The 17374-nt window shown below is 40.9% G+C and overlaps 1 protein-coding gene across 3 annotated transcripts; it reads right to left on the reverse strand.

Moving 5' to 3' along the window:
* Positions 1-242: 242 nt before the first annotated feature.
* On the reverse strand, positions 243-16675 carry LOC110983865 (uncharacterized). Of its 3 annotated transcripts, none has more exons than XM_022243484.2 (12): positions 16584-16675; positions 8336-8399; positions 7304-7476; positions 6724-6801; positions 6142-6356; positions 5308-5590; positions 4933-5010; positions 4437-4627; positions 3932-4006; positions 3286-3544; positions 2786-2863; positions 243-2255 (listed from the first exon to the last, which is right to left on the reverse strand). In XM_022243484.2, exons 2-12 carry the CDS (start codon positions 8380-8382, stop codon positions 2101-2103), a joined length of 1632 nt encoding a protein of 543 aa, XP_022099176.2. In that variant the 5' UTR covers positions 8383-8399; positions 16584-16675; the 3' UTR covers positions 243-2100. The 3 variants fall into 3 exon arrangements, with proteins under 3 accessions (XP_022099176.2, XP_086999677.1, XP_022099175.2); XM_087143551.1 differs by lacking the exon at positions 16584-16675 and adding an exon at positions 15349-15424; XM_022243483.2 differs by lacking the exon at positions 16584-16675 and adding an exon at positions 15229-15361.
* Between the last annotated feature and the right edge of the window lie 699 nt (positions 16676-17374).

The following is a 17374-nucleotide window of genomic DNA, read 5'->3' on the forward strand; positions in this document are numbered from 1 at the left end:
TAAAATAAGGAAGAGAAAGGGGTCACACTTTGCAGGAATTTGTGCATATCATGTCAAATGGGGAGAGGAGTAAGCGTGTCATTTAAAGTGATTTTTTGACAAAAGAATTTCGATGCACAAGTCTTGGCTTAATTTTTGCCGTGTTGGACCGGTTTTGCATTTGTCTAGTGAAATCTGTTCAACTGAACAAGTACATTGCACGTTATGTAGGGAAAATGCAACAAACCTTAGGCAGAAATTACTTGAACAAGTTGAAACTTCGTGGATCTTATATTTTAATTATTGGATGAATTACACATTTTAAAAGAGACAAGTTCCTGGAAACTAATGGGAAATATTGTTGTTATACATGTATGTAAATTTTTAATTTCAATGACAGTCTGGTCACTGGCAACAGCCCAGATCACTGACTGAATAACGGTTGTTTTATTACTGTACACCAGTGTTCAGTTGCACCAGTAAGTCAAACGGCCTACATAAAATGAAATTTGATGACAGCAAACCGTTACCTCCACTAGCCTATTTTGTTATTGTAATTTCAACTTCAATAGAAAGAAATTCCAGAACTATAACAAAAGGGTTATTAACACCGTTTATGTTTGATAATTTGATAAATGAAGAATTATTCACTGTAACATTATTAATTAAAAACTCCTCATGAGTATAATTATTTTTCACAAACATTAAATATTGAACAGCCACAAATTATTACTTCGGTATAGGCAAGTAGTTTACATATTAATATGAAGAAGGTGGGATTAGGCCAATTTAATTTAAGGAATGTAAAAGTCAATTCTTTCAAACAAGAAAAGGAATGTCTAATCTTCCCCAATTTCGAAATAAGGAATGTACATAAGAATAAAATTATTAATATTGTCGTCTACGACAAAATCAGCAATACAGATTAAATAATGGATGAATTAGATTCACTTTACCGCATTAGATGCAGTCACCACGGTTTCAATGTAGTTAAAAAATCAGCGTACTGCCATTTTTTATCAATTGCTAAAAGTAAATGAACTACAAGAAAGAAATAATTATTTCAGATACAACTTACTAGCAATTTGTCCAGAATAGAAAGGACAGTACTGGAGTAGTATGGCAATGCCATTGCCCAATGGATTTCATGCTCTTTGTGCCGATAAAGGTTTTTTTTTTCATCCCGTGTGGTCTCTAACCTCGGGTTTAATCAAGACTCGTAACTATTTAGTATCCAAGCATGAAAACCACTGCAATTAATGTTCACTCGGATAAGACACCTTGAAATCTACGCAAATGTTAGAGTCGACATCTCGTCAGCTTTAGCAAAAGTTGCTTTGATTCCTTTGATCATGAAGAAGCCATGTCAAAATCTTGAGTGGCACAAATAAGTTCATTTCTAATGTTGAACTTGGCAGAAAATGTTCTGTACCTCGGCACTAAACAAATTACTCATCGTTCAGCCTTGTGAAATAAAATACACGTATTTATGCTTAAAAAGGGCATGTTCAGTTGTGAAACATAGCTTTGGAAGTGGAAGATAATGATATTTGTTAACCCCAAGGCACTTTATGTATATTCATATACATAAAAAACACAGTCGACAGAAAGACAGGAGCGCAGATATAAGCTTTTTTTGGAAAGCAACAAAGATATATTTTTGAAAACTAGAGATTGATCTATGCATTTTTTACTTCTGTTCTAAAATAATGTTTGCACCTACTCAAAATAAATATTATATCTTCTGACAAATATTTTAATGGCCAATAGGAGCTATTGGAAATGTTATATGTCCAACTTCTCGGTACATTGCTATTCTCCACATTATCTGGGTATAAATATGCAAATACCTACGGAAAGATGTTATACTTGAAAATCAAAGACTAGACAACAATTTTAAGAAGAATGCCCAGGGAATTTTGAAAAAAATTCGCAACGTGTAAAACATATTAAAAGAAACACGCAGTTACAACAGAACTACAGTCAAACCTACAGCACAACCCTAAGAATATTGCTCAAATAAGAAAACCGAGAGAAAACTTCTTAACACCGATAGGGACAGAGCCATTTTCCTACGTGTCACCATGTTTGCTGCCCTCTCGCGTTTCCTTACCTCAGTGCTTATTTCCCCTCTTGGGAGACCTGGGTGTCGAACTGGCCCATGACGTTGCCGGGCGGACTGTAGAAGGCCACCACGATGACCTTTCCCTCCTTGGTGATCGCTTTGCCTATCCCCATCTCCCGGCTGGCCTTCCAGACCAGCTGGGTGAAGTGACCTGGAAGTGGTGACATGTGGACAAGGAAGATGCCAAAACATTTAAACTAAGATCCGAGTATTGCCCTATCGTAAATTCTGGCAAAGGACGAAAACAGGGACTACACTGCACTTTTGCTATTGCACCAATCAAACGTTGTAAATTTTTATTCAACAATGACAATTTCAACATCGAAATGAGAGGTAGCTCAAATCTCCCAATAGCTCTTTAAAGTGATTGTGCGTGTGTCTAGATGCGCAGAAAAGTGTCAATACAGAAGCGACAAGTGAAGCTGGAGCAAACCTAGGACTCGTCGATGGTGACAACATTTCACACTTTCAAGTCACCTAAAAGTCCTGATTTCAGACTAACTTAACAAGGAAATGTTTTATTCAGCACCATGAACATCTGCTTTGCCAAGAAGGAGTTGTTAGCCAAAATGTTATGAGATTATACGGTAGTCGCTTTGATTGATTTTCAGCTGATGTTTTTTGCTGCAGACATAAACTACAGTATTCTCTTCACAGTATTTTAAAAAAGAATGTTCTCACCTGCGCCAGATGTGAAGCCAGGTTTCTTAAAGTCATACTTGGCAACCTGGCGGTAAAACATATCCGTGGCTTCTCCCCCTGAGAGAAAAAGAAAGTCTTTGAACATACGTATGCAGATGTTGAGAATTAAGTTAACATAGTTATGGAAGATACATTACACGTTATTACTACGAACTTCTGTCTAAGCGTTGTGGCATTCTGATCGATTATTATTTTTTTTTTGGTTTGACTGGTCTCTTTTGGTCAACAGTTGCGCAGCCCCACAGATGCAAAAGACAACTACGTTGACAAGAACTACGAATGGGGGATGTTACACAGTGACTTCAGTAATTGCTGCTGGAATCAGTGCTTGATTTGGGTTGAATTTTGTAACGTTGAGAAGGCAAAAAGTTTCAGGAACAGGGTTTTAGCGACAAAGGAAGGCGTGGCAAATCAGTCTTTTGAAGCAAACGGGCGATCTTTTCATTAACCACGGGGGTGGGTACTTTCTCGAAGCCTACCAGAAAAAGCCGTGCTGGCGCTGGAGTAATGCATGGCGATGTTTTCCCCGACATCGGAGTTGCCACTGTTCTTGAACTCGTCCTTCTCGGCCAAGTGAGCGGCCCAGTCCTGGGCGCGCCTCGCCAGATCCTCCGAGTGCGACAGGCCGCCGGCGCCGTGGCGGTCCCGGTACTTGTTGTGAGCTTCGAGGGCGTCCCGCTGGAATGTCCGGAGATCGGAGGGGGACAAGTCGGCATCTTTGAGCTTGACACCGCCAACCTGAAAGACACAAAAAGGAGGAATTGAAATTCAAGATCTAACACACATGTTCGCAACGAAGGGAGTGTTGGCAGGACACAACAGATATGCAGGAAACAAACTGATTGAGATCAACAGACACGTACAGGTACACGAATGGGTGCAAATAGAGAGAGACACAAGGCTTCCAAAGTTTTGCGGATGGCGAAACCCGTATTCGGTCTTAATAGAAATGATGGAGCTGACAGAATCTGACATAAAGCTACTGTAACTTCAGGCTCTTGATGCTGGAAAGGCCCAAGAAGCGGGTTTCTCAAAAACCTCAATGTCTGTTTATTATTAGTCTTTTTTGTTTTGTTTTTTGTCTGCTTTTTTGGTTTGTTTTGAAACCGGACATCTGTCGATTACCTGTCGGGTGACATGCTCCACGGTTTTCGGGGGTTCCTCGACGACGTACTGCGTGCTGCGGACAACTCGAGTCACCTTTTCATGGAAACAAACGAGAGAACATAATTTTGCATGATAATGAAGAGAATGTGACATAAACTAGTTGTTTCTGTCACCTGTCCCTGACATCAGATAAGGGTTTTGTAAGCCGAGAGGTCTTTCGCGCAGTTCTTAAAGCCAGAAGTATTAATCCCCCAAGTTGGTTTTGCTTTAAAGCTTTTGACCGACCAATTGAGATGTCAATTGACCCATTCAACATTTTATGTCTTTTTTACCAGAAGTATGTTCGGCTTGGCCATGCATATGGATTACTTTAAAGCAGGAATTTTCATTCATATCATTCCTCGAGGATAGACGTCCAGCGGTTCGTGAAGCATGACGGAAGTGTCTCAAAGTAGAAGATTTTGCCAGTCATTCATTTTTACAATAAAATCAAAAGTCAGTCGAAAATGACTGTAAATGCTACCTTGGAGGTTTGCGCGGTGCTGGGTGTTGGTCGGTAGCCGTCCGCCCTTGGGAAGACATTCTCTTCGTACCGTCCCACCATGTTACCCGGAGGTCGATACTGGCCAACCACAAACACCTTACCATCTTTGGAGATTGCTTTACCGATGCCAAAATCCTTAGATCCCTTCCAAACCATCTGCGTGAAGTGACCTGCGAAAATTATGTTCACAGGGCACAAGTGAAACGTGTTAATGGTAGTAATTTGCCAGATGAAGACCTCGCTTATGGAAGAATGCAACTTTGGTCGAGACAGCAGAATGTTCCCACAATTCACGAATTTTCATTTCGTCATGAAATATGAGTAATGTTTACGATGTTTCAGTTACTGAATGAATAGTGCAACCCCGTTCTTCAAAAACCGAAACAAAACTATATGAAAAACCCACAGAGCGAAAGGAAATCGTGCCAACATCATTATCTCATACACACCAACGAATCGATACCATTTCACCAACCTGTTCCACTTGCAAAACCTGGCTTCTGGAAGTCGTACTTGCTCAACTCGCTGTACCATTGATCGCATGCTTCCTTGCCTGTAGAAACGAAAATATACCTTGGAATAAAGCTAAGTCACGTGTATCCGCAAGTAGAGGCACTCCCTCATCGATTGAAAAGAGCCAGGTTGGTTGGGAGTGTTGGTTTTTGTTGGTAGTGAAGCAACCGTAATGCGTGTATTTTATAGTCGTTTGTGAACCAGTTAAGTGCAGTTCCCACCAAGGCCAAAGGGAGCCTGCGCTGCTAGGAAAATTGAGCCCTCTCTTGGTACAGCTCGGGCCTCATATCTTTGATTCCAACATGCATCGAATTGGCTTTTGCTGAATTACACGTACCCGAGTATTGGGTGGTGGCGGATGAATAGTGCATGGCCACGTTCTCCCCAATATCCGTCCGCTTGCTGTGCTCCAAGCGGCCTGCCTCGGCCAGGTGCTCTGCCCAATCCTGGGCGCTCTTGCAGAGATCATCGGAGAGCCTCAGCGAATCAACGCGGTGCTTAGATCGGTATTCGTTGTGGACATCAAGGGAGTCTTTCTGGAACTGTTTCAGGTCAGCTTGGGGCACCTTTGAGCGGATATTCCCGCCACCCCGATCCATCCTTTCCGGTAATGCGGACCTCTATTAAACCAATTAAGTACAAATATAAGCGCTCTAAAACTACTGAAAAAGCCAAGTCATTTAAAAAAAAAACTCTAATGGAGAGCTGTTTTATGCTAAACATTGATACGGAAACTTCTAGTCTGGTGAGCTGGTAGTTTTTGATCCCTCTTTCCGTGCTCCGATGCTGCTTTGGTGCGAAGCAACAATGAGAAGTTACACCAAACCTACAGTGGTCCCAACACTCTCAATCCCAATGTCGGTTGATAAACTTATCACACTCGATATTCACGCCCAATCTCATTCCTCTCACATGCGTACAATCTTCTTGGGCCATCTATTTTTAGCAGTCTCTCGAGCACAGAAGTGAAGCTTTATACATGTATATGGATGCCATGCCTCCCTCTAGAGAGCTTATAAAATGAAAAGGAAAAAAAATCATCCAGCAATAAAATTCAAAGACAGAGTGAAAATGGTTAAGAAAATGGATGGCTTGTCATTCGTCGTGTTAGCAAATAACTTTCCCTAAATAACTCAGATTGCACATTCACGCTCCAATCGCGGTAACTCGCCATGTCTGGCTCTCTGGGTCTCTCATCCGTGGCGCGAGCCGCCGATCCTGGCGCAATGGTCGCACTGCCGGGAGGGAAGACGTTTTGCTGGTAACACCGCATCATGTTGCCGGCCGGTCGGTAGTTGCCCACCACGAACACTTGGCCCTTCGAGCCGATCGCCTTACCGATGCCCATCTCCTCCGAGTCTTTCCACACCACTTGGGTGAAATGACCTGTGCAAATCCGTTTATCGTATAATGTGTGTTAGTCGCTCGATAGTGTCAGAGAAAAACTCTACATCGTTGGGAAGGTCGATTTGGGTCACTCAGACTTACGGTTTCCGTTGCAACCTCGTATCAAAAGTGGCAGGAGTTGATTTATTGGTTGGCATAGTATCCGTTTAATCTTCTATCGGAGGGTTTAGTACAAATTTCCCTTGCAGTTCTTTTTTTCGTTGACATGACAAAATATATTGTTTCTGTCAAACTTATGAAATAAAAGTTAAGGGAAAACGGTAACACAGTGCAAGTCTGAGTCCATAAGCTGCATATAAAAACATCGTGTCTTTCTTTCTTGACCGCGTTTTTGCCGGTTGCTTACCTGTTCCCGACTGGAACCCAGTATTGCTGAAGTTATAATCCTTGATTTCGGAATACCATTGGTCAGTCACCTGCTGGCCTGTCCAATCAGTAGAGAGGAACTATGTTATACGTGGAAATGACAACTGGGCGAGGTGGCTGGACTGTGTTAGCATAAAGCGGTTCTATTTTTAGTATAAGTGGCCTCGGAAAGTGGCAACACAGAGCTTATGCTCTAAAATTCATTCTACTTCTGAACGGTTCAGAGTTACTTCCAAAAATTACTTCATCATCAATTGAAAAGACTCTGCTTTGCTCATTTGCCTAGCGGCAGCATCAGTGATGATATCACATTGAAAATACTGATGCAGCTATAACTCAAAACCAGTGAGCACCATCAGTAGAGAGTTTTTTTTTAATGTTCAGGAGAAATTCTTATTAGCATGAGAAAAAAGAATATACCTTTTAAACACGGCAAAACTAAAGCTAAAGATTAAAAGTGAAATAGGCACATGTGCGAATTTCCAGGATTCCGTTCAAGAAATTCTCCGTTTCTTCACTGAAATAAATAGACCACAATAATGTTTGCTGTCGTTGTATACCTGTAAACTCCGTGGTCATTGAGTTGAAATTCATAGCGATATTCTCCCCGAAGCCCCGCGCTTTACTGTGCTGGAACAAATTGGTGCTCGCCATGTGATTGGCCCATTTCTGCGCGTGCGCACAGAGGTCATCGCTCAACTTCAGGGCTGGGACGCCGTGCTTTGCCCGGTATCTGTGAGTCCAAGTCACAATGAAACATTTCAATATAGGGACACAATTACAAACATTTCATGCAGGAAGAAAGTGAGGAGTCATCTGAAGTCTCTCAACACGGATGACGGGACCATGTCATAACATTGCCAAAGCTGCGGTGAACTACGGAGGGGCGCTTTGGCGCACACGTTTTTTTCCAAAAGGCATCAAACGTCGCAGAACCAACAGGGAGTGGGGGTGAGCGGGCAAGACATGTCTCCTGTCTGCCCTGTGCTAGCGCATCATTATCATGTTTTGGAGCGACATTTAAAAAGAAACCTCCTGAAATGTTTTACAATATGCCCTCAGATGCCCCCTTCAGAGTTCACGACGGCTTATACTTCACTAACACGAGTGCACTAACAGATTTGTTATTCACAACCCAAATGCCATCTTTAACCGTGCAAAGTGCAAACCCGGTACACGGAGTCCTTATTCCAAAGCTATTTCCCGAGAATTTTGTATTTCAATAAGGAGCTCTGAAATCTCTCCTTAGTAACCGTTTGGTGGCGCACTGTAAGGAGATTAGATCCTTCAATTAAATGCTTTTCGTGAGCCCCAACTGATGAGCCCAAAAATATTGTACAGGATCTTTATAATGTTGGCAAAGTTACCATTTTCATTTTAAATTGTTAAATTGCTCTCCATTCAGGTCTAGAAATTTCAAAACTTTGGAACAAAACAGATGTAATTCACCGGTCCATGTCAACCTGACGACATGTTCTAATTTGAAGTTGAAGCAAAATATAGGGAAAATTTGTCACCACATCTTTATCTAAATTAATCTCATTATTTCGACTATATATTGTGTCTGCAAGAGAGGAGAAACAAATTCGTACTTGTTATGAGCAGAGAGTGCCTCTTTTTGGAAAGCTTTCAGGTCCATTTCTGGATTGGTGCGCCCTGCGAAAAAAAGGAAAATGTGATAATACGTCATCTTTGTCGATATAGAAAATGTCAATTATCAACCATCAAACATCAGTGAGGTCACACGTGGTCCTTATTCGCTTGACTTCTCTGCAGACTGGAGCTGACCTGAATTTCAAAAATCCATAGCTAAAACAAATACTTTTTCTATCTACAAAGCTGTGAGCACGATCAATCAAGCGGAAAATATTACCACTCAGGTGTTCACTCGTCGTCAGCAGCTGCTTGTAAATATGTCGCCTACACCATGCACAATAAGCCTATTGCGAGTTGAATTAGAATACAATCTGGTACACTGAGTTATCTGATTGTACATAAACACAACAATTTGAACTTCCCAGACGAGACTGTTGCAATACCTCGCGATTTGGGGCAAGCTTTTGCGTAGCAACCACCATCTCTGGAATGGAGTGGTTCCTTTGTGCCCTCTTATCCTGTGAAAACAGTGTATTGGTGCAAGGTGTCTCTTTGAACGGCCTCGAACCATGAGGTATAGCACATATGAAGCAAGATATGACACGGAGAGAACCCCTCCCCCGCTCTGTGTTGGTCACTGTGTCACTGGAATCTGAGAAATTCTTTTCAGACATCTATGGGGGGTGTTAGGTAACAATAGTCTAGAGTGTGTATAGCGATTGGACATTTGGGGGGGGGTACCCCTGTCTCATTTCTTGCTGGATATAGTATAGCAACAGTTTATTGACAGTGTATTCAATTATTTACGCGAATTTAAAGAACTCGGTGTACCAGATTTTATTCAAATTTAACTCGCAAAAGGTTTCTTGACCACATCGCTTATCAACAGCGTTAGTACTGCGCATGGGTGCAGGACTTGTTCGCCTTTGATAATAAATCATGGGGTTTGGCACATAGTTACAGAATTCCTATAATATAATCCTACAAAAACGACAATAAACAAATGAACATATTCATGTTGTTTGTTATCTTTTTGTGTATACACAATGTGGAGTAAATAAATAATACATAGCAGCGGGATAAAACGTGCAATTGGATGGGATTATAAAAGGACAGATATACAAATCAGGTAAAATTGAATATGTCAAAACCGTGGCAAAGGCAAGACAGAGAAGGAAAAAATTCCCTATAACCTAAAGTTTCAACCTGCCCTGAGTTAAAAGATAAACAGTTGATAAAAATCATTATTTGAAGGGAAAGAGATTTACCTTCTGATTTCAAAACACAGATCATGCAAAAATACTCGCGAGCGTTCTTAACAGAGCGATAAAACAGTTGCATGTCACCTTGGCCGTAACAATACGAAGGCGCGAAACAGTCGTGGATCTACAAGCGGAGAATGGTTTGACTGAGAAATGATCTGAATCAATAAAGCGATTCCCAACTAAACATACAACTGAAGATACGAGTGGATCACTCACCGGTACCTAAATCAAAATAGTACCAGTGACATACTCTGGCCTCCCGGGTCAGATTGACCCAGAATTGGGTCTCATTCGGCGTGACCCTTTTCTGGGTCAAAATATGACCCCATTTCGGGGTAATATTCGACCCTCTCTTGGTCATATTTGACCCTGTCTGGGTCATAATTTGACCCGGAAAAGGGTCACGCCAAATGGGACCTAATTCCGGGTCTATCTGACCGGGGAGGTTGTAGAGTGCATTGCCGCCCGGACAATGATACCTCGTTGGTTTCTAAAGTAGCAAGTTGAACTAATCCAGCAAAATTAAATGCATCCAAGAAGATTTCACTTTGGTCGTTCGGGCCGATAGGAGAGTCACCACTTCTGTTCCAAGATATTGAGGGCTTAAAATCTCTCACAGCCAAAATAAGAACAAAACTGGAACGAAGACTGTCAATAAACTCCAAGGCACTAATAACTGGGATTATTGTCTGAGTCAGAAACACTTGTCCAATTAGGTTTCAGTAACTACTACAACATCTAACATCTTGGTTTTTGTAGTCCAATTATTCAAAGCAGTGAGCTTGAAATGTTCCCCGATATTTCTGTTGAATGACAAAAAGCTTGAAAATAAGGAGAACAAAATTGTATTCATGAACTAATTTGATTGGTTCATGAACCAATTTGATTGGTTCATGGTACACGGGGCACGGGAGGCACGCCCCCCCCGAAGATGTCCGTGGCTCCCTGGTGCCCCCCCCATTTGAAATTTGTCAATAATCTCCGTTAAAATGCAGCTGTAGCTTATTTTCCTGAGGTGCCCCCTTGAAAAAATGTGTGCACCCCTGGGTGCCCCCGGACATTTAGCCCTTTACCCCACTGCGCAGTCCACGGACTAAAAATCCAAAGGGCCGCCATTGTTGTCATAGGACAAATCTGCAATAGCCCTGTGACCAAATACCTTTCCAAAGGCACACGCTTACTGTGTACTAAACCATGCATTAGTCATCCAATGCACAATTGTCCAAAATATTTCACCTATCTACCGTACAACTTAGCCGTACCCTAGCACTGAGATTTGCCTTGATGACATTTAACCCAAGCTTGACCACAGACAATGAACTTTTATATCAGGCTATTGCTCCAAAGTCCTTCCCGCAATTATACTAGATAAACCATTGTTCTTCATCACAATGGAATATTCGAAGATTTATCGCTGTGGTCGTTCCCAAGGTCAAGAGCCCATTTCATGAATATGCAATATAGGCTAGGCTGCATCCAACCATAAATTCTTACGAATCTGCATTACTAGGGACACAGTGAATATTTTCGCGTTGACTTCTCTGCTAACTAATGACAAGCTACAACCTAAACAACTCGGGGTAATTTCCTTTAAGAAAGCAACCGTTTCGACCAACACAATGCTCATCACACCAACAATTTCATAATAACGTAATAATGAATATAGTTTCCATATAGAGGAGCGAACACGTCGTGGCACTGTACACCATTCACGGTCCCAAGCATTCTGTGGTTTGTAAAGGATCTGTCTTCAAATCTTGCCTTATACAGCCTCTAATGTCGCCTGTATACGTTCAGGTGCCTTCCCAAATATCAGTTTTTTGAACGCCTTTTGAGTCCCGTGGTTGTTGCCAGACGACCATTATGAAAACCAATCAGCTGACCTGTGATTCGATAAACATTTTGATAAATCGCCCGCAGCGTTTACATTTTACTGCATGCTCTGGTAGGGAAATTAACATAGTTTCTCCACCACATTTTACGACCACTTTCAGTAGGCTTAAGTGTTTAGTGCAGGTGTAAGGAAAGCGAATATATATTTATTGTATACATTGTGTACCTAGTATCCATTTTGAGTTTGCGCATGATTCATGACTGTGTTATCAATTGACAGTTGTTTCTTGTAGGTTTGCAAAAAGTCATAATTTTTATTACATACTTTTGTTCTGGGACTAGATCCTGATTTCAGAAATCATGGATGTAAAAATTCAAACAAAACTACACTGTGCTTGTCACTGAAAAGCTAACTGAGAGAACTAACACTCGATCTCTTAGCCGATTGCATACACTTTGTCCACTTTAGGAAGACAGGAAGCGTTGAAACAGAGTTTCCTACCTCAGTAAAGTGGCCAGAATCTTTCTACAATGTAACAATGACGCTTTTACGTTCTCTTCATGCAGAAAGCGCCACAGCAAGCGACCGTGTTTGCGAATCTACACCGTGAAAGACGCATGGTCAGAAAAAAATTCAATACAGTATACAGTTTTATGCTAATTGTTCGTTCTGCTGGTTACAATCTACAGGTGTGTAATATACCAGCAAATTTGACGTTCATGAAGAAACATCATGACTGACATACAGCGCTTGCGCGGTGGTCAAGAAACAACAGTCCAACTTCAGCGACGAAATCACTGGTATAAGTGTACACAAAACATTATGGGGTTGTCAACCTTCAATATAAAAAAAAATGCACGCAAGACACTGACCAGCACGTTTTGTTTATTTTTTATGTAGCACATTTTATGCTTGATAGAACCAGGGAGTGGTAAAACAGATGCTCTCAATTCCATCTTTAAACGTTTGTTAGTGTTTTCTTTGCCTGACACAATGGCATACTGAGATTTTATAGATTTTCATGTCTGGTTTGAAAAAGGGATTAAGTGAGAAACTGAGACCATTGCTCTACCCCTCGGAGAGAAGAGCTGTTCATTTCTACAAGGCTAAAGAAAGACGCCCTTTTGTGGGTAAACGGACATCAAGACCGTTACCTTACCCAGACTTGTATTCGTTAAAATTTTGACTTAATTTTAATGCGACCTTCCATTCGCTCAAAGATTGTATTCGTTAAAATTTTGACTTAATTTTAATGCGACCTTCCATTCGCTCAAAGATCACACAGGAAATAAGTTTGTGTTATATTTTCAATGTTTAATTCGGCGCAGTGAACACGAACAAAGTGTTTGTCTTTTTTTGTGCGGGTTCATATTTCTGCAAATAATGAACCCTCTGCGATCGTTGCTTGCAGTTTTGTGCACTGACGATACGCGTTGTTAATCACAGCAATTTGGCAAAAACTCATCAAGGTACCAAGATATCTGTAGTTCCCCGAGGGCATGGGATGAATGTCTGGTTAATTCCTACCTCCGTGGTTAAACATGTGTTAGCCTTGCAAAATTTGAATTCGTAAAAAGTTCCCCAACACACACTGACGCCGATTACTCGCTTATTAGGCGGATGCGTTGCCATATAGATTTGCACTTGTGCTTCGGGAACAGAACATGCCAACGGTTAAAATCACAGGACAAAATGGCTGACAACGATACGATAACAGAGGAAGCCATTTCGTCCAATATGACATGTTTGCTGTCGACGGCGTTTTAAATTAAATAGATCGACGAAGGGTCTCCTTTTTCTTTGTGACAGTCTTGTCTTTTCCATCAATTAAGTGGCTACTAAAGCTATGGCGTACGGTCACAGACAAGCAAACTGAGAATGATTCCTTAAGTGTGAAAATGTACATTTTGACATTAAAATCAAGCACTATTCAACGGTGGTATTCCTGCAAACATTGGCCGCCCAGAGTAATCAAAATTGTAAGTACTCCTAATTAGATCGTTCAGAAAGCGGCTTCCCTTGTTACGTAATACCAAGGTCTTTCAGCGTTTTAATTCAGGCTGTAGCAGGCCTGCTGCTGCTAGCTTCTGTGATACATATACTTAACTGATCGACCTCACTGAATATCACTGAATTTTAAGATATCAAGATATCAGGAGCAGATCAAAATGTCACAATCCGATACCTGTGTAAAAAAGTCCGGAGAAAAAGTACAGGGCGACTTGAGTATATTTATAGGCGTATAGACCGATCACGAACGATGCGTGTATTAACTTCAGAGACCCAACAATGAATATTATCCCTAAATGTGAATTTTTAAACTAGGGGAAAAACATTACTACTTCCCAGATTCAAGATGTATTTTTCATCATTATGGTTATTATTACTATTTTTTACAATATATCTTGAAAGTAATTGGCAGTACGCGCTGCTTCAACTGACTTGGGCTGACTTCACCTTGACTCGGACTGGCCAGCCAACCCCGGCAAGCTCGGTGGTCGAGATGTTAAAACGTCTGCAATAGTAAGCAGGAGGTCTTGGGTTCGAGTCCCACCCAAGTTAAAGTTTGTGAATTTTTTCGCAAGCTCTCGGACAAGCACTGAGCACACAGTGTTTATCAATAGCCGTATATGCGTTGTGTTAGGGCAAAACCTGTCATATAAACCTGCCGGTTTGTTTTTTATTGTACGGTATTGAAGCCGTATACATGATGCTGTAGTATTTTTCAGGCCATTTTGTAATATTTTATATTGTTATATATGTAATATTTTGACTGTCATGTTATTTATAATTATTCTGCACAACACTTTGTATATTCAGTTTGCAGATGACCATATTATGATTATTTACACTGGTACCATAAAAACGAGGAAGTGCGATTGCTTTATTATCCACATTCACGGCAAACGCACTTTCGTTATCATGAAAGTATTAGAGATTAAACAGACATTTTCCCTTTTAGGTTGTTGTTGAATTAACAAAGTCGATGCATGTGCGAGTACCGAGTCTTGTTCACGTGTTTTGGCCTAGTGCACGACATGGCTGCAATGCACACGGTTTCGTATAACTTAATGAATTCAACATTTTACTGAAACATAAACACAATCTAAGTCAAACAAAAAAAACCCAAACCTTCGAATACATTTGTCGTTTTGTACTATTTCAGTCACTGACAACAGAGGCGAAAATGCAAGTACACTTCAATGCCATGTCAGTCGATTGCATGGACTGACGTATAGTTCCTGTGTATTGTCTTGATTCATAATAATCTCTAATTCACGGCGCTTAAAGGTGGTCTACTGCACGCAATGACAGCTAGCAATGACAGCCAGCAATGCCACAATTCACAATCCTACTTTAATTTACAAGTGCAACGTCTTCACTTCCGAAAGAACTGTCAGTACAACATCGATTATCCAAAAATACAGCAATTCGCACAAGCCTTGACGCAGGAGATGGGTGGGGCACGGCTCAATGAAGGGGCAGGGAACCTTTGGTTATAATTGCAAGGAAAGCGAGAACCTAGATGCATCGCAGACTGATCAAAAATACATACCCATGCAATTATATTATCTGAGAAATATCCGTCAAATCTAGATATCAGAATATACAAGTGTAATGTTTTTCAATCTTGAAAGTCTCAACGTTAACAAACATGAAACCGTCCATGAAGATGCAAACGAAAAGCACACATCTGCATAAAATTTTTTTCTTTGTCAGCTTCCTTTTTTAAAAATTCCCCTACAACAACAAACAAAATCCCGAATTTCTGACACTTAAAACACCCTACCTGCCCTATCCATTGTCAGTGATGAACCTCAGATGATGCTGTTGTACACTGGTATTGTACCGCAATTCCGAGCACATTAAATACGGCTGCGTATAATTGTATTGAATAATATATGCTTACTTCGGATGGAGCCTTCGCGCACGTTGCACGGCTTCAGCCCGCTTGATTGATGAATGCAGCTCCGAATCACCAACGACTGTTTGGTGAGGATGAAAGGAAAGTGAATCTGATATTGCTCTAGAGATTCCTATTTTCGGCTGAGGGAATGAACGTACGGGTGTAAACACTGAGAGGTTTGGATGCTCTTTTATTTTGTCTGCTAAAAAGATATTTGAATAATGTTTCTGTCAGCCATGTTGTTTTTGGAAGAACGTGGATACTAAAAATGACAGCACACGTGATTTTAAATGTCGTAACCACTATCTTTACCTTTGTGTTATTGTTTATTACAACTATAACTGATCATCACCTAAAAAAACCCATGACAGTCAAAAACAATATCTACAAATCTGGGTAGACCATCGGCTGTTGGAATTGAAGTTGCTGCCCTCGCTTATCGCTACTCTACGATCGACGAGTCTGAATAGATTTTTTGAGTCAGTGGAGGGCTCGGGAACCAACGCAAGGCTTCACTCGTGTGCATGACTTTGAAAGGCAGAAGAACCATCCATATTTTTACAAGGAAATCAGCGTTTTCGTCGAATGGACACCCTTGGACATCTTCAATATACTGTCACCACAATCCATTCGACATCATCGCTATAGAGTTCATGATACCACACACCTGTTGGATTATCATTATTATTTGCTAATTATTATAAAATGCTAATAAATTTGCTACGATGCACATAAGGTCATGCTGCTACACGTATCTGCTTATTATTTTATCAGTGCCGATCTAATATTATTCAGGGCAAAGTACTCGTCATAAATATTTAAATCCCGTAAATGCCAAATCGTTAGACAATATCAATTATGCTAAAATCTTCCCTATGCATGAAACAGTAGGTGAGATGTAACTCAATACTGCATATGTCTATTTGAATTTGTCGGCGATCTTTCGTTGAAAAGCGCCGGAATATTCAAATTGCTTAGTGTGTCCAATTTTCTTTCTTTGGATTCCGCCATGTAATGAGCAGAAATGCAGTCTAGACAACAGTTTAAGTTTAAATGAAACTGCGATTTACGGTTTCGGGTCAGTGCAACAAATAACACAGCACGTGTTCTTAATGCCACAAAGCTCATTATGGCTTGTCTGAGCAGTCAATGCCGTGCATGGTCAGGCTGTTACAAATGCAAATTTTAATAGCCTAATTATTCCAAAGCACGATAGTCTGAATAAGAGCTGGACTTGCCTGTTAGTCGGTAACGTTGTGTAGCCTCAGACACACCCGGCCATGAATTAGGAGATTGCACTGCTGTGTGAGCAGTGGCTTGCTTCCCTTTCTCTGTCAACAGCGCCCTCTCTTTTCTTGCGTCCCTCTCTCATGACTTAAAGGGCTCTTTGCATGACAACGAAGTCCTTATGTGCACGTTGGTTAAACATATGTTCAGTTTTCATTTCACCACTCTTACGGGCACGTTTGGACCTTTTTATTTTATGCTTATACATTTGTTTAATTATAAGCATAAGTATGGTGTCATTTCAGGAAGAAACCAATGCTACAGCTTTTTCTGTACTGGATGGCCATTTGACAGAATTGGGAACATTTCGATGTCTTGAATTTGCTTTCCTGAAGTTGGAGATTAAGTGTTGTTTCAGCACATAATGCTGTGTCTATGTGTATATTTTCACGCGAATATTTTCAGTGAGCAAGTTTGGTGGTCAAAATCTTCCTGAAATGAAATTCACGCGAGGAACTCCCTCATTTTCAAGGAAGGCATCGACATTTTACATTTTTAAAATGGTCTTACTAATTACAATAAAAAGTGCCCCGTTGGCAAATAAATTCATGAAGTAGGAATACGGGATGGCAGGAAATGTATGCATGCATGTTCTCAGAATTGCAATGGCTCTTTCGAGAGCCACAAACGAATATGGCTGGCAATGACGAGCAATTAAGCCTTTGCTATTTGGGACAGTAACATGGCCGCTGGTGGCTTCACTGACATATGTGTGCTGATTGAGGGCATGAACCTGATTTTA

The sequence above is a fragment of the Acanthaster planci genome, linkage group LG11 (assembly GCF_054643075.1).
Source record: "Acanthaster planci isolate LZ-2023a linkage group LG11, COTS_SCS, whole genome shotgun sequence".
Classification (NCBI taxonomy): Eukaryota; Metazoa; Echinodermata; class Asteroidea; order Valvatida; family Acanthasteridae; genus Acanthaster; species Acanthaster planci.

Coding starts and splice junctions, on each gene's coding strand:
- LOC110983865 (XM_022243483.2), bottom strand. Junction 5,591..6,141: donor GACCCAGAGAGCCAGACATG/GCGAGTTACCGC, acceptor TTGGTTTAATAG/AGGTCCGCATTACCGGAAAG. Junction 3,545..3,931: donor TGGAGCATGTCACCCGACAG/GTAATCGACAGA, acceptor TGTGTCTTTCAG/GTTGGCGGTGTCAAGCTCAA.